The sequence below is a fragment of the Lagenorhynchus albirostris genome, chromosome 19, assembly GCF_949774975.1.
Source record: "Lagenorhynchus albirostris chromosome 19, mLagAlb1.1, whole genome shotgun sequence".
NCBI lineage: Eukaryota > Metazoa > Chordata > Mammalia > Artiodactyla > Delphinidae > Lagenorhynchus > Lagenorhynchus albirostris.
This window is the reverse complement of record NC_083113.1, coordinates 6,736,501-6,759,339: the sequence shown is the minus strand read 5'-3', so window position 1 is coordinate 6,759,339 and position 22,839 is coordinate 6,736,501. Positions and strand designations below refer to the sequence as shown.

At 42.2% G+C, this 22,839-nt stretch overlaps 2 protein-coding genes across 14 annotated transcripts in view; both read left to right on the top strand.

Annotated features, from left to right (window-relative positions):
• Window positions 1-5,190, top strand: part of ZNF350 (zinc finger protein 350) — a 40,099-nt gene extending 34,909 nt beyond the window's left edge. For all 4 annotated transcript variants that reach the window (XM_060131230.1, XM_060131227.1, XM_060131228.1 and 1 more), the window contains one exon: window positions 3,356-5,190. In XM_060131230.1, coding sequence (XP_059987213.1) covers window positions 3,356-4,716 — 1,361 coding nt within the window. In that variant the 3' untranslated portion in view covers window positions 4,717-5,190. The remainder of the gene's footprint in view (window positions 1-3,355) is intronic.
• LOC132509782 (zinc finger protein 350-like) overlaps window positions 1-19,008 on the top strand; it is a 59,486-nt gene extending 40,478 nt beyond the window's left edge. The window contains exons 1-6 of one of the 10 annotated variants that reach the window (XM_060131240.1): window positions 3,061-3,318; window positions 5,265-5,328; window positions 13,718-14,124; window positions 14,739-14,865; window positions 15,142-15,234; window positions 17,430-19,008. In XM_060131240.1, the coding sequence (XP_059987223.1) occupies window positions 14,110-14,124; window positions 14,739-14,865; window positions 15,142-15,234; window positions 17,430-18,766 (1,572 nt within the window). In that variant the 5' untranslated portion in view covers window positions 3,061-3,318; window positions 5,265-5,328; window positions 13,718-14,109 and the 3' untranslated portion in view covers window positions 18,767-19,008. Of the gene's footprint in view, window positions 1-3,060; window positions 3,319-5,264; window positions 5,329-8,666; window positions 8,753-12,798; window positions 14,125-14,738; window positions 14,866-15,141; window positions 15,235-17,429 lie in introns of those variants that run through there. The other 9 variants (XM_060131238.1, XM_060131237.1, XM_060131234.1 and 6 more) reach the window with 9 other exon arrangements.
• Window positions 19,009-22,839: the final 3,831 nt, after the last annotated feature.

The window sequence follows — 22,839 nt, the reverse complement described above, 5'->3', positions numbered from 1 at the left end:
GGAAGGTAAGAACAGTGGAAAAAAGTATACAAATGATCACGAGTTTTTAGTCTATGAGAAAGGAGGTAAGGAATTGATAACAATAAACAAATAATATACCTAGGGAGTGAAAAGTGCTGTGATAAAACTTTAGTCAGCATTATGGAAGAGTAGATGCTGGGGCTCCTCTTTTAGGCAGGGAACACCTCTCAGGTAAGGTGCCTCTGAGCCAAGAAATGCGGGAAGTTAGTAGGCTGCCGGGTTAGGAGTTTTCCAAGTACAGCGGCTAGCAAACTTAAAAGGTCACGCCACGAATGAGTTTAAGAGACATTAAGGAGCCCATGTGGACAGAGCAGAGTGTGCTTTCAGGAACGTGATGGGAATAAGCCGAAGAGGCAGTAGCAGTGGGGACAGGCAGGAGCGGGGGGTGGTGGATAAGGTTGGTCATGTACTCAATTTCAAGAAATCGAGATTTTATTCCTAATAAGATGAGAAAACAGGAGGAGTTCTTGAGTACTGGAATGACATGAAATAATTTACATTTTTCAAGAAATCCCTTTGGCTTCTGTGTAGAAAGCAGACCATAGCGGGCAGGGGGCAAGCAGGAAAGCCTTGTAGCAGGCTATTGCAAAAAACATGGTGACAGGGAGAATGGTTGACTGCAGCATGGGTGGAGGGGTGAGTGTTGGTTGGATTCTGGATATGCTGCTTATAGAGGGCAAATGAGAGTTGACATTTAAATAAATATGGGCTGAGCGGAAAAAACAGATGATGGTTGATGTTAAGGTTTTGGGGTCAAAATTACTTTCAGGGATGTAAAGCAGCATGACTACATCATGAGTGCTTGGACTTGGCCCTGTGCTTTAGGAATAAGAAGTCTTGATTTTTTTTTTTAAATTGAAGTATGGTTGATTTGTATTAATTTCTTTTTTTATTAATTTATTTAATTTTTTAATTTTAATTTTTATTTTTGGCTGTGCTGGGTTTTGGTTGCTGTACGCGGGCTTTCTCTATTGCAGCGAGCAGGGGCTACTCTTCATTGCAGTGCACAGGCTTCTCATTGCAGTGGCTTCTCTTGTTGAGGAGCTCGGGCTCTAGGCGCGCAGGCTTCAGTAGTTGTGTCTCGCGGGCTCTAGAGCGCAGGCTCAGTAGTTGTGGCTTACAGGCTTAGTTGGTCCGTGGCATGTGGGGGTCTTCCCGGACCAGGGCTCGAACCCGTGTCCCCTGCATTGGCAGGCGGATTCTTAACCACTGCGCCATCAGGGAAGTCCCTATCACAGGATATTGAATATAGTTCCCTGTGCTATACGGTAGGATCTTGTGGTTTATCCATTCTATATGTAATAGTTTGCATCTGCTAATCCCAGACTCCCAATCCATCCCTCCCTAAAATTTTGTTTGTTAAGGTGAGTTGAGCAGGTCGATGAGGGATGCAAGCAGTAGTTTCCCTGGGTGAGGAGTGTTCCAAAATAAACCTGGAAATTTCAAAGGCTTGAAGCAAGAGCATGTCTGAAGAACTTTCGGAAGCCTGTTTGGATGGAACATAGAGAGCATGACTGGAGACATAGGGTCAGTGGGGTAGAGGCTGGGGGCTGGGGAGCAGGTCACGTAAGGGCCTTTCAAGGATACATCAAGACCTTGATTTTTTAACAAATTAATTTATTTTTTATTGGAGTATAGTTGATTTACAATGTTATGTTTGTTTCAGGTGTACAGCAAAGCAATTCAGCTATCTGTCGATCTATCTATATTCTTTTTCAGATTCTTTTCCTTTATAGGTTATTACAAAATATTGACTATCGTTCCCTGTGCTGTACAGTAGGTCCTTGTTGTTTATCTATTTTATATGTCGTAGTGTGTATATGTTACTCCCAAATTCCTAGTTTATCCCTTCCCCCCACCTTTCCCCTTTGGTAACCATAGTTTGTTGTCTATGTCAAGACCTTGATTTTATTCATAATGAGATGAGAAAAGATTAGGGAGTTTTGAGTAGAGGAGGCTTGATGTGATATAATTGGTGCTAAAAGGTTCCGTTTGGCTAATGTGTAGAAAATAGACAGGCACTGGCAGGGGAGGGACAAGAAAGCCAGGGAGGAGGCTACAGCTGTGGTGTGAGAGAGAGTGATTGGCTTCGTGAGGGTGGAAGGAGTGGGTGCCTGTCCCATTCTGGGTGTATCTTAAAGGAGGTCAGGCAGGATTGATCATTGTGCTAGATATTGTGTGTGAGCGAGAGAAACAAATGCTGAGGAGTTTTGTCGTGGTGAAGGAGAAGAGTGGAGTTGGCAGTGACTGTGCCGGAGGTGGAGGAGACCTAGCCTGGGAAACCAGTTCTGTTTTGGAGATTGTAAGTTAGATGTGCTTGGAGTTCTGTGCTGTGTCATTTTCTTCATTCCCCTCATGGAGACCACAACAATGGATCCATGGGGAGGCCTGTCTCCCTCCAAAATGAGCCCTGGTTTCCTCCACCTCTCTCCCTCTCCATTGCTCCTTCCCACCAGGTTTTCCAACCTGCAGCTGTTTTCCTTGTGTCTATCTTTGCCCTGTAAAGTGGTTTTACCCACCTATAGTATGGGCTCCGTGAACACGAGGAATACGTTTGTGAATCCCCAACACTAGCACTGTTCCTGGTACACAGAGGTGATCAGTAAGGATCTGTGGAATGAATGAGTCCATCCCTCCCCAGTTTGGATGAGGTGGCCCTGCAACCTGTGGTCTCCTGCTCACAGGAAATTGCTTGTATTTTACAATCTCTCCATGTTTTGCAAGGTTAGTATTTAGAAAGTATTCAAATCTATATTTATTCATTTTGAATTGTCCAACCCTGTGTTTTACACAAACTACGTTTACCTTTTGGTTGGTTTGTATTGTTTGTTCCAATGTGCAGGGAACATTAAACATGGAATTTTATTTACACTTATATAATAGGAACATCACTAAAACGACTTCTCGCATCAAGGTTTTTTTTTTAAATTAATTAATTAATTAATTTTTGGCTGTGTTGGGTCTTCGTTGCTGTGTGTGGGCTTTCTCTAGTTGCGGCTAGCGGGGGCTACTCTTCATTGCAGTGTGAGGGCTTCTTATATTTGGTTTTTGTTCATTTACAGTGTCTTCTCTTGCTGCAGAGCATGGGCTATAGGTGCACAGCCTTCAGCAGTTGTGGCCCGTGGGCTCAGTAGTTGTGGCTCGCAGGTTCCAGAGCGCAGGCTTGGTAGTTGTGGCGCATGGGCTTAGCTGCTCCGCGGCGTATGGGATCTTCCCGGATCAGGAATTGAACCTGTGTCCCCTGCGTTGGCAGGAGGATTCTTAACCACTGCACTACCAGGGAAGCCCTGCATCAAGGTATTTTTAAGAAATTCATTGTTCTTCTCTTTCCTAGAAATCTGGAAAGTTGATGATCACCTGCTGGAGCACTTACAAAATGAGAGCATGGAGAAGAGACTAGAACAATGGCATGAACAGAACCCACTGGAATATTTTGTTCATCAGAGCAGAACTCATTTTCTGTTCAGGCAAAATCATGATGTGTTTGACTTACATGGAAAAAGTATGAAATCAGATTTAACTTTACTTCCCCAGAGCAGGAGCTATGAAATAAAGATCCCTGCTGAGTTTACTGGCGATGGGAAATCCTATCTCCATGCTGACGATGAACAATTTCATACTGAAATTAAATCTCCCGAAAGCCAAAAACCCATCAGCTCTAAGACCCAATTCAGCAAGCATCAGAAAACCCAAAAAATAGAGAAGCCTCATGTATGTGGTGAATGTGGGAAAGCTTTCATCAAAAAGTCTTGGCTCACTGATCACCAGATAATTCATACAGGAGAGAAGCCCCATCGATGTAACATGTGTGGGAAAGCATTCTCTAGAAAGTTCATGCTCACTGAACATCAGAGAACACATACAGGAGAGAAACCTTATGAATGCACTGAATGTGGCAAAGCCTTCCTCAAGAAATCACGGCTCAATATACATCAGAAAACCCATACCGGAGAGAAACCGTATATATGCAGTGACTGTGGGAAAGGCTTCATCCAGAAGGGAAATCTCATTGTACATCAGCGAATTCACACAGGCGAGAAACCTTACATATGCAATGAATGTGGAAAAGGCTTCATCCAGAAGACTTGCCTCATTGCACATCAGAGATTTCACACAGGAAAGACTCCTTTTGTGTGCAATGAATGTGGAAAATCCTGTTCCCAGAAGTCGGGTCTCATTAAACATCAAAGAATTCACACAGGAGAGAAACCCTTTGAATGCAGTGAATGTGGGAAAGCCTTCACTACAAAGCAAAAGCTCATTGTTCATCAAAGAACTCATACAGGAGAGAGACCCTATATCTGCAATGAGTGTGGGAAAGCTTTTGCCTACATGTCTTGCCTTGTTAAACATAAGATAATACACACAAGAGAGAAACGTGGAGATTCAGCCAAGGTGGAAAATCATCCCTCAGAGAGTCACAGCTCCTCACAGACTAGTGATGTTATGCAGGAGAAAACCCCTGTAAATTCAGTGACTATGCAGGTGCCTTCAGTGGCCCCTCAGACATCAGTAAACATAAGTGAACTCCTAGCAAATAGGAATGTAGTCATAGTGGGACAACCTGTGGCCAGATGTGCACCCACAGGAGATAACAGAGGTTTTGCACAGGAGAGAACCCTTATGAATGCATTGAATGTAGTTGTGCCTTCAGTGGTCAATTACATCTTATTTTATGTCACAGAAAACCAGTAGAAAAAAAACTCAGAGACATACTATGTGAAAAAGATATAAATTATTGAGCAAAAAATTTTAGCTTATATGGTGGCTGAAAAAGTATATACTGAGAGAAATTGTATAAATGCTGAGACTGGGAACGCATGATGTACTCATCCAATTAGATACATGCATTGATACAGAGACATAATCTGATGTTAACCCAAACACATACACATCAATTGCTCTGTTGTGTCAGTCGAATGAATGAAAGAAGGCTGAGTTCAACTAAGTGAAGAAAATAGTTGAAGTTTTTAAACATATAATTTGTATGTGGAAGGTTGCTATGAAAAAAAAAAACACAACAGGGCTAATATTGGATTGGTGGGATACTGGGCGTGTATATATCAATTCAGTTTCTGGAAGGCCAAGGTGAAGCATTAATTGAAAACTGGGATGTCTATCTTAAACTCTGAGAAATTTACATTGTGGAAATAGATTGAGCCAGTTTGATTGAGTCTCAGATTGAGTCATTTTGTTCATTTACTATTTGTCGAATACTTCCTTTTTACTGGGTCCTGTTCTAGGAGCTGAGGATACAGTGGTGACCAAACCCGAAAAAGCCCATGGTCTCCTGGAGAGAGCTTTGAGGTAACTGGATTATCTTTAAGTGGTACCTTTACACACCAGGTAATCTAGTAAGAGGATGTAAATAGGTACACAAGGTGAAATAGACATTTTCTTAGTCCCTTCTGGTTACTATAAGAGAATACCATAGCCTGGGTAGCTTAAAAAAAACAGAAATTTATTTCTCACAGTTCTGGAAGCTACAAAGTCCCAGATTAAGGTGCCAGCAGATTCGGTATCTAATGAGGGTTCCTGGTTCATAGAAGACAGTCATCCCACTGTATCCTCACATAGGGGAAAGGGCAAAGGAGCTGTCTGGGATGTCTTTTATAAAGGCACTAATCCAGTCATGAGGGCTCCACCCTCTTGAACCAGTCACCTCTCAAAGGCCCCACTTCTTAATACCATCATATTTTGGGTTTTGTTTTTAATATTTTAATTTTATTGGAGTATAGTTGATTTACAATGCTGTGTTAGTTTCAGGTGTACAGCAAAGTGATTCAGTTATACATATACATATATTCATTCTTTTTTAGATTCTTTTCTTCTATAAGTTGTCACAGAATATTGAGTAGAGTTCCCTGTGCTATACAATAGGTCCTTGTTGGTTATCTATCTTATTTATAGTAGTGTGTGTATGTTCATCCCAAGCTCCTGATTTATCCCTCCCACCCCCCCACATTTCCCCTTTGAATACCATCATATTTTGGATTAGGCCTCCAAATATGAATTTTGGGAGGCATAAACATTCAGTCCTTAGCAGATATGGAGTATTGGTTCAAGGGGTTATGATAATTTCTTGTTTAAGTTGTATATTATTTTGAGGGATGGCAAGGGCTACTCTTAATGGACTTTAAGCACTTCAGGATACAAGTTATTTTTTTAATGCCCAAGTCTTATCCCCCCAGTAGCTTAAAAATCCCTTGATTTTGCTATTTAAATGTTAAAGTTTTAACAACAGTCTGTTCCTCAGTTGCACTAAACCACATTTCAGGTGGTCACAATGTGACTAGTGGGTACCACATTGGACAGCACAGACAATGAGCAAAACTTTGTGGCTGACTATGTGGCCGAAAAGTATATACTGAGAAATCTGTCATCATTTCCATCATCCTAGAAAGTTATACTGGAGAGCCCTGGTTTACATGATTTTATATTTCCCAGCACAGAAAAATAAAAACCAATTATCTATTGATTTGGAAAGTGAATGAATGAGCTAGTGGACTAATCAGAGTGTTCTGTCATTGAAGGGAATGAGCCATTGGAAGGCAGTCCTAAAGAACACAGCTGTCTTCCCCAAATTGTATGTGATTAGAGACCCAATAACAATATAAACTGGGCAAAGCAAAAAAGGAAAAAGTATCCTCAGAATACAAAGGATAGGAATCTTAGTCTCTAAGTATGGAGGAGAAAATAGGAGATGGGAGGTGACTTTTTTTTTTTTTTTTTTTTGCGGTATGCGGGCCTCTCACTATTGTGGCCTCTCCCATTGCGGAACACAGGCTCCGGACGCGCAGGCTCAGCGGCCATGGCTCACGGGCCTAGCCGCTCCGCGCCATGTGGGATCTTCCCGGACCGGGCGGACTCTCAACCACTGCGCCACCAGGGAAGCCCGGGAGGTGTCATTCTTAAAGGATGTTGTGGAGAAGAACCTTTGTCCACAGGACTATCATTCTGGAGAGCTGCCACCATTAAAAAAATTCCAGCTGCACTGTTACCTGCTGAATTGAGATGTGTTTTCATTATTCTTTCTCCCTCTTCTGGGAGTGGGGCTCTTGGCCTCTCACTAGCCAGAGTACTTTTCCTTAATCTCCTAACTATCCTGTATTTATCCTAACTATTCTAGTTATAAATAGTTGGGTCTTGTTAATAGGAAAGGAAATGGAAATTTGCCATGTTGTGGCCGGCTCAGAATTCAATCTGAAACGCTGGATTATTGGGTAGTTCCCTCCTTCAGATGTATTTTAAAGCACCAACACTGTGTGAGATGCTGTATTCCATACTGAAGATACATCAATGAACAACAGAGGCAAGGGAACAGCCTTTAAGGACCTTATAATATGAGGGAGAGAGTCAATGGATTATATGTCAGTAAGTGATAAGTCCTATGAAGAAAAATAGAGCCTAGTAATGGTAATTTATAGTAATGTATTGGTAATAATGGGGGAGGCCCTCCCCCCAAGCTTTTCTCTATATAATTTGAGCCAAGACTGAAGTACTGAGGGGAGTCACCCATCACAATATTGGTAACCAGAGAACATTCCAGGACTCTTTCTAATGATTGTATATGACAGGCTTTCTGCCTCAGATTCTCTGAGAAACTTATTGCAAATTTCCCAGCCAAGTCCCCGACCTCCTAATAAGGCTGGAATCCAGGACTGCATTTTTAACTATGGCCTTATGCACACCTAATTTTGACGTTCTTTGCCCTAAATCTTGGATTACTGTCCTCATCACCACCCGCAGGTTGTGCTTTTCCCAGCGACTAGAGACCTTGAATGGCCTCACTGCTAGTGGCCTTTTCCTAAGTGCCTCCCGCCCCCGCCGCCCCCCATCACAACTTAGATTAGCCCCAGCCGCTCTTTTCTCTCGTTACTAGCCAGCCCTGTACTGTACCAGCTTCTGGGAATCTTTTTCTGTTTTGTTTTTTTTTTCTTTTTTGCGGTACGTGGGCCTCTCACTGTTGTGGCCTCTCCCGTTGCGGAGCACAGGCTCTGGACGCGCAGGCTCAGCGGCCATGGCTCACGGGCCCAGCCGCTCCGCGGCATGTGTGATCTTCCCAGACCGGGGCACGAACCCGCGTCCCCTGCATCGGCAGGCGGACTCTCAACCACTGCGCCACCAGGGAAGCCCTTTTTCTGTTATTAAAAACAACTTTCTACAAACTATTTTCCGGTCAGAAGCTTTCCGTGGCGTCCGTTTACCGGAGGTTATTATCTTTTCCCTTTCTAGGAGTGCGTTCTCCGCTGCCATGCCAACAACTCATACTTGTCCGTTTGGAAACTTTTTTTTTTTTTTAATACAAAGTAGATAATACACGCCGCGGCCGTATTACTTGTCTGCCTAGCCTGCTGAAAGCAACTTAGCCTTGCATCATTTTTGCCTCGCGAAGCTTGAGACTGAAAATTTACCTATTTTCTGCAGGAGTCGGAGTAACAGGAAATTAGATAATTTCACTGGCTTCTCACCTTCCCGGCCATCCCTGGTACCCAAACCCGCCCCTTGGCTTTCTGTACGTCAGGTGTCCCAACATGGCCTCCCCCTGGGGCCGCGGAGAGCTGGGCGCGGACATATTGCCTCTCTAGGAAATCCCGGAAATCCGGTCGTCTCGTTTCCTCAAACACCGCATATCCACTTCGGCTGCCGTAGACGGAGCCGGACAGGTCTAGACGTCAAAGCAGTTCACAGAAGTACGACGTTTAGGCTCCTTGTAGGTTGGGGAAATCAGGTTAGTGTGTGGTTTTGTCCCTGGATTTTTTTGTGTGTGTGTCACAGTGGTGCTTTTGTTTCGCCCAAGGGTGACGCGTGGACTTGGTGCAATCTGGACCCATGAGATTTTTGCCGGATGGCAGAGGGGGAGGGTAGAAGTGCGGAGGTGGATGTATTTAACGCGAACCAGGAGAGTACCAGCTTTGAGGTACTTGAAGGGAACCGGACGCGGGTTTTGTCTATGGTTTATGTTGGGGAGTGTCCTGGGAGTCAGTACGATTAGCTTCTGTAGAGATCATTGCTCTTCCAGCTGTCAGGGCTTGCGGTTCTGCAGATCACTCAGCTTGCAGGGCTTACGTGTGGCATTGACGATGATCGCAGTGTCGGGTTCAGGCTGGCGATTTAATTTGGGGCTCAGTGGTGTTGGGGCCTGGCTGGATGGTCATCATATGAGGGTGTCTGGCCCAGATTTCAGATTAATAAGGAAGTGTGTAGTCAGTGTCTGTGGTACAGAGAGGCTGTGAGGGTTGAGGCTTTGGACGCCGAGGACCCCTGGCAGTAGTTTTTGGGTTGAGGTTCCAACTTCGGCTGCTGGGAGGGAAGACGGTACAGCCCAGGGCAGTATTTCGAGACCATCTGGTTTTCAGCTTTTTTGTGTGGGGTTTTTTTCTTTTTTAATACATTTTATTGAAGTATAGTTGATTTACAATGTTGTGTTAATTTCTACTGTACAGCAAAGTGATTCAGTTATACATATATGTACATTCCTTTTCGTATTCTTTTCCATTATGATTTATCACAGGATATTGAACATCCCTGTGCTATACAGTAGGGCCTTGTTGTTTATCCTGGGCTTTTAGCTTTTAATCAAGGAGTTGATTACAGACTGAGAGACTAAACCAGCAATTTCAATCTGTTTTGTATCGTCTCTGATGCTTTCGCACAGCAAAGGCAGAATATAGTCGTGACAGAGACATTTTGGCCTGCAAATTTGAAAATCTGTGTCTGTTCTCTTTGCAGAAAATGTTTGCCAACACCTGCACTCACCTTCTAATATTGATATATTGTAACAGCACCGTTACTTGCTTCCCTGACATACATGAACACTTTGTTCTTTGCTAACAGAATCTCCATTTTGTTTAATTATATATCCCTATGGCATGGTGACCTATATCCCAGTTTATTAGTAAGTCCCGGTTGGTCTTAGTCAGTCATGTGGTTCGAGTTCCCATTGCTAGTGATTGAATTAGTACTAAGAAATGAGCTTATGTATATGGGGCATTTCTAGCAAACTGTGTATGTAAAAATCTGCTTTGGGGTTTCTGGGGGAGCATCTTCTCTTTTAAATAAGTAATGCCTTGAATCTCTTTTTTCGTGTTGATAACGATACTGATGAAAATTTTCTGCCCTATTTTCTAATGTTACCTTATTCTTATTTCAATGCATTGGCTCAACTCTGCAATACAAAATTGAAAAGTGGGGTGGTAATGGACATTTTTGTCTTGTTGCTTACTTATAAATTCACTTGCTATATTTTCTGAAGTCAACATGTTTTCAAGAGGGTAAATCTAGTATTTCAAATTTAATGACAGGAAGGTATTCATAGTATTCTTTCAGGCAAAAAAAAAATCTGTATTTTATCTGAGTCATAACTCCCATTAATTCCTTTTTCTTTTTTTTTCTTTCTTTCTTTTTTTTTTTTTTTTGCCCACGTGTAGCATGTGGGATCTTAGTTCCCCGACCAGGGATCAAACCCGTGCCCCCTGCAGTGGAAGTGCAGAGTCTTAACCACTGGACCACCATGGAAGTCCCTCCCATTAATTCCTTCTGTCCTTTATTTGCACTTTCTGTTTTGACTCTAAATATTTATATATTATTGGTCTTTTCAAACAACAGGCTTTTAGTATTTTTGAGCTCTTCCATTTCTTTGTTAAATTAAAAGCTCTACAAATGAGTCAGTATAAAGGGAATATATAAATATAGGGACTTTCCTGGCGGTCCAGTGGTTAAGACTCTGCGCTTCTACTGCAGGGGGCGAAGGTTCAATCCCTGGTTATGGAACTAAGATCTCACATGCCACACAGCATGGCCAAAAAAAAAAAAAAGAGGAATATATACATATATACAGACATAACCTACATCGAAAACAGAGCATTGCCAGCACCCCAGTGGTGTTCTGTGAACCTCTTCCCAATTATATTACATCCTCACACCCGAAGGTGAATACCATCTTCTCTATTAGCAAGCACTTTCAGACTTTTCTTTATGGTGTTATAACATAATCATTCATTCCTCATCATTATGGTTTATTTAGTTTTGCGTATTTTCAACTGTGTTTCAATGTAATTATACATCATGCATTTTTAAAAACTGAGTGTAGGGCTTCCCTGGTGGCACAGTGGTTGAGAGTCCGCCTACCGATGCAGGGGACACGGGTGCGTGCCCCGGTCCGGGAAGAACCCACATGCCGCGGAGCGGCTGGGCCCGTGAGCCATGGCCGCTGAGCCTGCATGTCCGGAGCCTGTGCTCCGCAATGGGAGAGGCCACAACAGTGAGAGGCCCGCGTACCGCAAAAAAAAAAAAAAAAAAAAAAAAGAGGAAAAAAACCCCAAAACTGAAGTGTAGTTGATTTACAGTGTGTGTTAGCTTCAGGTGTACAGCAAAGTGATTCAGTTATACAGAATCTTTTTCAGATTCTTTTCCATTATAGGTTATAAGACATTGAGTATAATTCCCTGTGCTATGCAGTAGGTCCTTATTGTTTATCTCTTTTATACACAGTAGTGTGTACATGTTCATCCCAAACTGGTAATTTATCTACCCACCCCCCATCCCTTCTGGTAACCATAAGTTTGTTCTCTATGTCTGTGAGTCTATTTCTGTTTTGTAAATAAGTTCATTTATATCAGTTTTTTAGATTGCACATATAAGTGATATCATATGATAGTTGTCTTTTTCTGACTTACTTCACTTAATATGATAATCTCTAAGTCCATCCATGTTGCTGCAGATGGCGTTATTTCCTTCTTTTTATGGCTGAGTAATATTCCATTGTATGTATACATACCACATCTTCTTTATCCATTCATCTTTTTTTTTTTTTTTTGCGGTACGTGGGCCTCTCACTGTTGTGGCCTCTCCCGTTGCAGAGCACAGGCTCTGGACGCGCAGGCTCAGCGGCATGGCTCACGGGCCTAGCCGCTCCACGGCATGTGGGATCTTCCCGGACTGGGGCACGAACCCGTGTCCCCTGCATCGGCAGGCGGACTCTCAACCACTGCGCCACCAGGGAAGCCCTCCATTCATCTATTGATGGACACTTGGGTTGCATCCACGTCTTGGCTATTGTAAATAGTGCTGCTATGAACATTGGGGTGCATGTATCTTTTCAAATTAGAGTTTTCTCCACATCATGCATTTTTTATGTCAGGCTCAGTATTTCTGAGAAGTATTCACGTTTTTGCACGTAGGTGTACTTTTTCTTCCCCTCTGTAACAAGGGTCAGACAAATATATAAATATCCACACAGTAAATATTTTAGGATTTGTAAGCCACAGTTCTCTCACATATACTTCTTTATTTTTGTTTTACAGTCCTTTAAAAACAGAAAAGTCATTCTTAGCTTGAAAGCTGTGCAAAGACTGTAGTTTTTCCACAGCATTCCATTGTTTGAATATTTGGTTTTTCCTAGTATTTATTAAACTTGTGTTGTTTGCATTTTGGTTTATTTTGAGTAATGGTGCTATGGAAATTACTGAGCATGTCTGCTTGTTCAAATATGCCCATATTTTTGGAGGGATGTATTTCTTAGATGTATTCACAGAGTGAAATTGCTTCTGGCTTGGTGAACATGTGGAGATGCAGGGAGAGTGACGCTCCTATAGGGGTCACTCCTTGCCCTTACACACATACCCTGCCCTAGGCATCTCTTCCATCTGGCTGTTCCTGAGTTACATCCTTTTATAATAAGTAAATATAATAACTAAAATGTTTCTCTGAGTTCTGTGAACCGTTCTGGAAAATTTTTGGTTTTTGTTTTGTGTTTCATTTTTTTTTGTTTTTTAGGTCATGCTACGCGGCATGTGGGATCTTAGTTCCCCGACCAGGGATCAAATCCATGCCCCCTGCAGTGGAAGCACGGAGTCCTAACCACTGGACCACCAGGGAATTCCCTGCTCTAGCAAATTAATCAACCCAAGGAGGGGGGTCATTGGAACCTGCCATCTGTGGCTGGTTGCTTAGAAGTACACGTGACAATCTGGACTTGTGTTTGCACATGAAGTAGGAGGTAGAAGCCAGTCTCATAGGACTGAGCCTTCAACCGGTGGGATATGATATTATCTCCAGGTACATAGCGACCGAATTGAGATGAACTGTAGGACATCCAGCCAGTGTTGTAGCATTGCTTGGTGGTGTGTTCAAAAAACACACATATTCAAATTGGTGTCAGAATCGTACCTTCTTCTGGATGAGTTTCTTGTTATTACATTTCCCTCTTCTGGTAGCACTGCAAATTACGTACTTTAAGAAAATTATTAATGTTCATTACGACACTAGAGATTACACATCACATGTAATTATTCTTTGTCAAATTCTTACGTTAATTAGTACTTCTGCACTTTCCTCTGACAATACAGTAGTCTTAGAGCACCTCAACTTCATTTACCACCTTCTAATTTATGTACTATTATTTTGTATTTTAGTTTTTTATGTATTTAAAACCTCCTAAGATATTACCATTATTGCTTACAAGACATTGCTTCTGGTTTGCCCAGTACATTGGTTTTCAAACTGAAGTGTGTGTACTCACAGGGTGTATAAAAACGTTTGAAGAAGTTCCTGAGCGCACACGGTTTAAAGGAAAGCAGTGCCCAGCGCCTCTCCTCCCATACGCTCCCTTTTGTATAATTGAGCTGCCTGAGAGTCTCCTGCTCCTGAGGGTTGCTGCTGGGATGGACCTCGTTTCCCTCATCTCCTTTGACAGTCACCGCACTTCAACTTCATGGAATAAAGGAATACCCCCACCACAGTCAGAATCTTAGGCTTTTTGGGCAGAGGAACAAAGTCTCCTGGGGCAACAATCTTCTGGGGACACTCGGCAATGCTGTGGGCATTGGGCTAAGGTGAGCGCCCAGGAGCAGCGTTAACATCTGAGCCGAGAAGAAATGTACCCTCAGCTTGAATTTTCTCCTCAACCCACAGGTCCTGACTCCCCAGGAGCAAAAGAATCAGTAGAAGGAGGGAGAAGTTACACAATTTGGTATCAGCATTTCTTGGGATACACTTGATTGAAGACAGAACAGAATTTAGAGCAGATCCAGAAGACACAGCGACAGAACCTCCCCGTTGCCAGCTGTTTTCAGAAAACAGAAGAAAATGATCAAGGCCCAGGTGACTCTTGTTCTGTTTTATTCTTTCCTTTGTTCCCTGATGGATTTGTAGAGGCCTGTAAAAAATCATTTCCATTATTCTGTAAAGTATAAATATGTGTATCTTTTGTCTGTCATTCATATATATATATATATATATATATATATATATATGTCAGACCTCTTTTTTTTGTAGGAGTTTAAAGAAAAATATATCCCTTCTTAGGGAAGACTCTTTTCTTTTCTGGGGTCTGTTTCTTCTTTATTTTACCCCCATCTTGATTTTTGTTTGCAGAGTTTTCTTTTCCCTTTCTTTTCATATATATATATATATATATATATATATATATATATATATTTACATATATATATATGAGAATGTGGTGTTTCTAGCTTAACAAGAAGATTTAACTTCTACACATTATAGAAACTTCTAATTGGATAAATGGATGGGTGGCTGACTACACAATTAGAGAATATTTTATTAGACATTTGCTTCTTCAATGGTTTATTAAAATAAAAACCCTGCTAGATATCTCGATGCAGCCTATAAAGTGGAAATGAGCAGAAAAACTTTAACATTTCTTCCATATCATCAAAAGGACATCACTTCATTAAACACCACTGTTATTCCAGGAAACCCTGACATTTGATGATGTGGCCGTGGACTTCACGTGGGAGGAGTGGCAGTTCCTGGCCCCTCCTCAGAAGGACCTGTACCGGGACGTGATGCTGGAGAACTATAGCAACCTGCTGTCTGTGGGTGAGGATGGCTCCCCTGGGTCCCTCAGAGGGTCCCCAATCAGTGGCCTTTCCTTTCTCAGCTTCTGAAAGCTCTGGAGTGTCTGTGATGCTCTGAAGCAATAGATTCTTAGCCCCTTACCCAGATACGTGGGTATATTCTCCCTTCTCCTGAGAGAAAAGCCTTTACCTTGTAGGTTGTAACATTGTTTTGTCCTCAAATGTAACACTCTGCTGTCTTCACGGATCCCAAGCCCAATTCAGTGGGTCTAAATCTGCTGTCATTTCCCACGGATAGGTTTTCAAGCCAGCAAACCAGACATACTCTCCAAGTTGGATCACGGAGAACCATGGATGATGGAAGATGAAATCCACTGTCGAACCCATTCAGGTGAGTGAGAGACCAGCAAGGTGACAGGCGTGGAAATCACACTGTAGTTGGTCAGAGAAGAGTCACAGCTGTGAGGGGGTTGGACGCTGGGTAAGCAGTGCCTCCATGCATCTCTCTCCCGATGTCAGACCTCTTTTTCTTTGTAGGAGTTTAGAGAAAAATATATCCCTTCTTAGGGAAGACTCTTGTCTTTTCCGAGATCTGTTTCTTCTTTATTTTAGCCCCATCTTGATTTTTGTTTACATAGTTTTCTTTTCCCTAGGATTCTCATATCTTTTCCTTCTTCTTCGTACACTTCTACCTCGTTTTCTATGAAATTCCACCTTCCAAGGCCTCTCTCCAAAGAGAAAACTTTGAATTCCTCACTGTCTTCTGACTACTGCGCCTTTCTGCTCCACGAGTAATGGTGATTTCCTTTGTCACATCCACCCCATCTTGGATGCCGGGCCCCAAAGTAGACTGGTCTTCACTGTGCCTTATTCCCGCTCTGAGGTTCTCCAAAGATTTTGTTTTCCATTTTCTCCAATGACCTTTTAACCTTCAAAGTTTTCTTCATCGTAATAAGCTAAGCTCCTTAGGGTCACTGGAGAAGACTCCCAAATTCATCTCTCCCCAGTGTGCTCCACCACAGACTTGGCTTCTATATAACTTATCTTGATGGCAGCTCTCCTGAGTTCCCAGTAACTGCAAGGACCTAAGATCATCTTCCCTCCCAGGAAACCCTAGAAGTTTAGGTTTTGCCTTACTCCTGTGCATCCTCCATCCTGGCCATTCAGGCATTACCTCAAATGTCCCCCACCTGCAGAGCTCTTTTCTGTTAAGGGGTCTGCTGTTCATGATGAATTTTTAACCAGGAAAGTTATTTTAACATCCTACATTCTCAGTTCCAGCCTCAACCAGACCGTAACTCTTGGCTACTTTGAATTAATTCCTTTGTGTATTTACTGATTTTGAACTTTCTTCTTGTTCACTGTAGACCTTACCATTGTATTCACTTCCTGAAAGCTTTCATTTCTTTCCCCTCATCTTCTGATAACATTAAGTCCCAGGTAGGGACTTCCCTGGCAGCCCAATGGTTAAGACTCCACGCTTCCACTGCAGGGCGCGTGGGTTCAATCCCTGTTCGGGGAGCTAAGATCCCATGTGCCATGTGGCACAGCCAAAAAAAAAAGTCCTAGGTAACCATGTTACCTGTCACATGACACAAAAATTCTTCTTTTAGTGATCACCATGACATATCATCTTGTTCACACAGAGATTTCCATCTTCTTTCCTAAACCTCCCAATCTGTTCCATACGTGTGATTGCTTCCTTGATTCATTCCTCTATGAATTATTTTTTTTGATAGTCTATTGTAAGCTGGAAGGTAACAGTAGTTGAAAAAACAAATAGACCAAGAGCTTTCATTCTAAGAGGACGAGACATCAATTTAATCAAAATTTAAAATAAATAATATGTCTAGGGGGTGAAACGTGCCGTGATGGAATTAGAATTAAGTTGCATAATGGATCTCTCTGAGGTGCGCATTGTAAGTTAAATGTGCTTGGAGTTCTCTACTGCGTCATTTTCTTTTTTTTTTTTTTTTTTTGTCTTCTAGTTTTTTCTTTCTTTCTTTTTCTGCTGTGTCATATTCTTCATTCCCCTCATGCAGACCAGCACAATGGATCCTTGGGGAGGCCTGTCTTCCTCCAGAATGAGCCCTGGTTTCCTCCACCTCTCTTCCTCTCCATCGTTCCTTCCCGCCAGGTTTTCCAACCTGCAGCTGTTTTCCTTGTGTCTATCTCTGCCCTGTAAAGTGGTTTTACCCACCTACAGTATAGGCTTCTTGAACACGAGGAGTATGTTTGCGAATCCCCAACACTAGCACCATTCCTGGTACACAGAGGTGATCAGTAAGGATCTGTGGAATGAATGAGTCCATCCCTCCCCAGTTTGGATGAGGTGGCCCTGCAACCTGTGGTCTCCTGCTCCCAGGAAATTGCTCGTATTTTACAGTATTTAGAAAGTAACCAAATCTGTATTTATTCATTATGACTGTTTTTTTCCAATGTATAAAGATCATTAAACATGGAGTTTTATTAACATTCATACCATAGGGTCATCACTAAAAAGACACCTCACATCAAAGTATTTTTAAAAATACCTTTATTCCAAATCTGAAAGATGGAGGAATTCATTCTTCTTCTCTTTCCTAGAAGTCTGGAAAGTTGATAATCACCTGCTGGAGCACTTACAAAATGAGAGCATGGAGAAGAGACTAGAACAATGGCATGAACAGAACCCACTGGAATATTCTGTTCATCGGAGCAGAACTCATTTTCTGTTCAGGCAAAATCATGGTATGTTTGACTTACATGGAAAAAGTATGAAATCAAATTTAACTTTACTTTCCAAGAGCAGGAGCTATGAAATAAAGAGCCCTGCTGAGTTTACTGGAGAAGTCAGATCCTGTCTCCATGCTGACAATGAACGGTTTCATACTGAAATTAAATTCCCCAAAAGCCAAAAACTCATCAGTACTAATTCCCAATTCATCAAGCATCAGAAGACTCAAAAAATAAAGAAATCTCATGTATGTGGTGAATGTGGGAAAGCTTTCATCAAAAAGTCTTGGCTCACTGATCACCAGAATCTTCATACAGGAGAGAAGCCCCATCGATGTAATCTATGTGGGAAAGCTTTCTTCAGAAAGTTCAAGCTCACTGAACATCAGAGAACGCATACAGGAGAGAAACCTTATGAATGCAATGAATGTGGCAAAGCCTTCCTCAAGAAATCAGGGCTCAGTGTCCATCAGAAAACCCATACTGGGGAGAAACCATTTATATGCAGTGAATGCGGAAAGGGCTTCATCCAGAAGGGAAATCTTATGGTGCATCAACGGATTCACACAGGCGAGAAACCTTATATATGCAATGAATGTGGAAAAGGCTTCAGCCAAAAGACGTGCCTCACAGCACACCAGAGATTTCACACAGGAACGACTCCCTTTGTGTGCGGGGAATGTGGAAAAACCCTTTCGCAGAAGACAGGTCTCATTAAACACCAAAGGACTCACACAGGAGAGAAACCCTTTGAATGCAGCGATTGTGGGAAAGGCTTTATCGAGAAGCCGCAGCTCGTTATCCATCAGAGAATCCATACAGGGGAGAAACCCTATAGATGTAGTGAATGTGGGAAATCATTCAGAGGGAAGTCAGTCCTCAATAAACATCAGAAAACTCACTCAGTCAAGGTGGAAAATCCTCCCTCAGAGGGTCACAGGTCCTCACAGAGTAGTGTTGTCCTCCAAGAGAAAAACCTGAATACAGTGACAATGCAAGTACCTTCTGTGGTCCCTCAGACATCAGTCAACATCAGTGGGCTCCTAGCAAACAGGAATGTAGTCATAGTGGGACAGCCTGTGGCCAGATGTGCACCCGCAGGAGAAAGCAGAGGGTTGGCACAGGAGAGAACCCTTATGAATGCAGTGAATGTGGTTGTGCCTTCAGTGGTCAATTATATTTTATTTTATGTCACAGAAAACCAGTAGGGAAAAAATTAAGACATTCTCTGAGGAAAAGGGTTGAGTGAAAATTTCTAGTTCATATGGTGGCTGAAAAGTATACACTGAGAGAAACTGTATAAATGCTGAGACTGGGAGCACGTGACCTACTCATCCAATTACATATATGCCTTGATACAGAGGCATAATCTGATGTTAACCCAAACACACAAACGTCAGTTGCTCTGTTGTGTCAGTTAAATAAATGAAGGAAGCCTGTGTTCAACTAAGTGGAGGAAATAAGGAGGTGAATTTTTAAAACATATAATTTGTTTCTGGAAGGTTGCTATGGAGGAAAAATCACAAGAGGGCTAATATTGGATTGGTGGGATATGGGGCGTGTATATATCAATTCAGTTTCCCCAGGCCAAGGTGAACAATGAATCTGAAACTGGGATGTCTTCCTTAAACTTTCAGAAGTTTATATTATGCAGATGGACTAATGAAACAACGGCCTTAGACTGAGTCAGTTTGGTCTTTCACAGAGTATTTGTCAAATACATCCTTGGTATATGGTTCTGTTCCAAAAGCTGAGGATATTGTGGTGATCAGAATAGAGAAAGCTCATGGTTCCCTAGAGAGACCATTGAGGTAGTCGGATTATCTTTAAGTGGCATCTCTACACTCAAGCTAATTTAGTGAGAGGATGTAAGTATCCATAGTAAGTGAAATGGACCTGGAGTAACTGGCTCAAGGGAATATGACAATTTGTTGTTGAAGGAGCATATCATTTGGGAGTTGGGGAAGGAGTTAATAATGGTATTTAAGCACCATAGAACACAAATAAGTTTTTTCTTTAATTTATTTTATTGAAGTATAGTTGATGTACAATGTTAATTTCTGCTGTACAGCAAAGTGACTCAGTTATATGTATGTATATATATTCTTTTTCATATTTTTTTCATTATGGTTTATCACAGAATAATGAGTATAGTCCCCTGTGCTATACAGTAGGATCTCGTTGTTTCAAGTAAGTTATTTTTTATTTTTGTTTATGTATTTATTTGGCCACATCACACGGCTTGTGGGATCTTAGTTCCCTAAACAGGGATTGAACCAGGGCCCTCAGCAGTGAAAGTGCGGAGTCCTAACCACTGGATCACCAGGGAATTCCCCAAATAAGTTTGTTTTTTTTTAATGCCTATTTGTTATCTCCACGAGGAAATTACAAATTCCTTAATTTTAGTGGCTTTCTTTAAATTTTAATGTTTAAAAAAATTGAAAACCAATAAGATGAAATATCAGTTCTTCAGTTACACTAGTCACATTTCAAGTGCTCGACAGTCATGTGACTCGTGGCAATAGAATTGGACAGCACAGACAGCAAAGTGGTGAGACAATGGGAAGATGCTCTACCGTCATTTCCATTGTACCAGAAAGTTATATTGGAGAGTGCTGGTTTCCATGATTTTCGGTTTCCCAGCACAGAGGGGGGAAAAATAATTCTTATCAGCTCCAGATTTGGAAAGTGAATGAATAAACTAATGGGCTAATCAAAATGTATTCTGTCACTCAAGGGACAGTTCTAAAGACCAAAATTGACACCCCAAACTGTTTGAGGTTAGAGAGACTTAACTGATTATAAAGGGACAAAGCAGAAAAGGAAAATGATTCCTAGAATAAATAGAACAAATGCAAAATGAGAGCCTTAGTCTTTAAGAATGGTGGAGTGTATAGGGAGTGGGAGGAGGTGAGATCTTGGAATGTCTTGGAAATGAATCCTGAGATTTGTCCACAGGCCTAACACCTGTGAAGAGTTGCCATTTAAAGATCCTGGCTCCTCTGTGACCTGCTGAATTGAGACAGGTGTCTTCTATCTCCCTCATTCCTTCCGGCTGTCCTCAAAGTGGGGTCTTTGCTTTCTCCTTTATCCAGAGTTCTTTCCCATGATCCCATGAGGATATAAGATCCCAATTACAAACAGTCCTACGCATAAAAGACATGGAAATTTGCCGTGCTGTGGCCCACTCAGAATTCAACCAAAATCCTGGGTCTGGGTAATTTACTCCTCCAGAAACGTTTTAAAGCACCATCACTGTGCAAATCACTGTTTTACACAGTGAGAAAACATCAGTGAGCAAAACAGGCAAAGGAACAGCCTTTATGATGGACCATATAATCTAGTAAAGGAGAGAGATGGTGAGATTACAAAATGTCAGGAAGTGATAAATCCTATGAGGAGAAATGAAGTCTAATAATAGTAATTTATAGTAATCTGTAGGTAGGAATGAGGGAGATTTCCCCCTCCCCAATGAAAGGCTTTTCTGGATATAATTTGAGCCAAAATCGAAGTACTGAGGGGACTCACCCTTCAGAATATTTGTAACCAGAGAACATTCCAGGACTGTTTGTAATAATTGTCTATGACAAACTTCCTGCCTCAGATTCTCTGAGAAACTTAATGCAATTCCTGAGTCACACCCCACACCTCCTAAACCAGAACCTCTGGGGCTGGAGTCCCGGACTCTGCATTTTTAACAAGGGCCTGATGCACACCTAATTTTGAACATATTTGTCCTAAATCCTGGGCTACGGTCCCCATCACCACCCTCACATTATAATGGGATGGATTCAGGACAGAGAGTCTCCAGCAAAGAATCAGTCACGAGGGTTCCAGCAACCTGACCCTCAGCTCCCCTCCACTTCCTCTCCTGTGACTCTCCACTTCCAGCCAAGGCATGGTCAGGCGGGCTCACTCCTGGAACTGATCAGTTGGGGCCTGGGACGGGCTGGCTGGGCTGCCCTGAGCTTTGAGGGCCACGTGCTGAGCTTACCTTTCAGAACTTGGCATCCCCAGGTAAAGGAGGCCCAGTGCATGCCTAAGCCTGTTTCCACACCCAGATCATCCTTCACCTCAAACAGTGGTTAGGAGTGGGCAATGAAGTCATACTGCCTGATTTTTTAAAAAGAAATTTATTTATTTATTTTTGACTGCATTTGGTCTTTGTTGCTGTGCCCGGGCTTTCTCTAGTTGCGGCGATCGGGGGCTACTCTTTGTTGCAGTGTGCAAGCTTCTCATTGCAGTGGCTTTTCTTGTTGTGGGGCACAGGCTCCAGGCATGCGGGCTCAGTAGTTCTGGCTCCAGGCTCTAGAGCGCAGGCTCAGTAATTGTGGTGCACGGGCTTCATTGCTCCGTGGCATGTGGGATCTTCCCGGCCCAGGACTTGAACCTGTGTTCCCTGCAGGCGGATTCTTAACCACTGCACCACCAGGGAAGTCCCATACTGCCTGATTTGAATAATGCCGTGCCAGCCATGAGCTGTGTGCCTCTGAGCAAGTTACTCAACTCACCTCAGTTTATCTTTAATATCTGCCTGGGTAGGTTTATTGTGAGAAGTAGATGTTAAAATAGTGCCTGCCAAATGCAATGAATTAACAGTATTATCATTAGTCCTAGTGAGGGAGGACTTTCCTTTCTTTCCTCTTATCTTCTGGGTCCCTCCTTCATTCTTCATCATCTTCAACAATCACTTCTTCAGTGAAGCTTTCCCTCACTTGGCCAGGTTCCCCAATTTCTGGCCCTCCAGAGAACTATGTTCCTCTCCTTATAAGCCCTTTATAGACTTGCAGTTTTATTTTTCCTGGATTTAGATGTGTATTCCCCATCAAGATTGGATTGAAATTGTTTGAATAGGGCACAGAGTCATGTGGTTCAAAACTTAAAACTATATAAAAAGGTGCATTTATGAGTCTCACTTTTACCCTGTTCTCAGTTTGTTTTCCCTTGACCTTCTGGCTCCCACAGGTAAGTTTTATTGTGTCTCCCTCCAGTGTGTGTGTGTGTGTGTGTTTTTGGCAGTACAAGCAAGTAGATACTACTTTTTGTCCCTTTTCTTTTCAAAAAGCAGCACATATATACATTCTCTTGCACCTTTGCTGTATTTAATTTTCACTGAGCAGCATAGAACCTTGACGAAGAGAATACTGTATCTTGCAAGCCAAATTCAGTTATTCATTTAATAGTCCGTTATTGAAAACTTCTGTTCAACTTTTTGTTCTGAGCACTGTGGATACAAAAATATTACAGAGTTTCTGTCTGAGGAACTCAGTACATTTTGGAG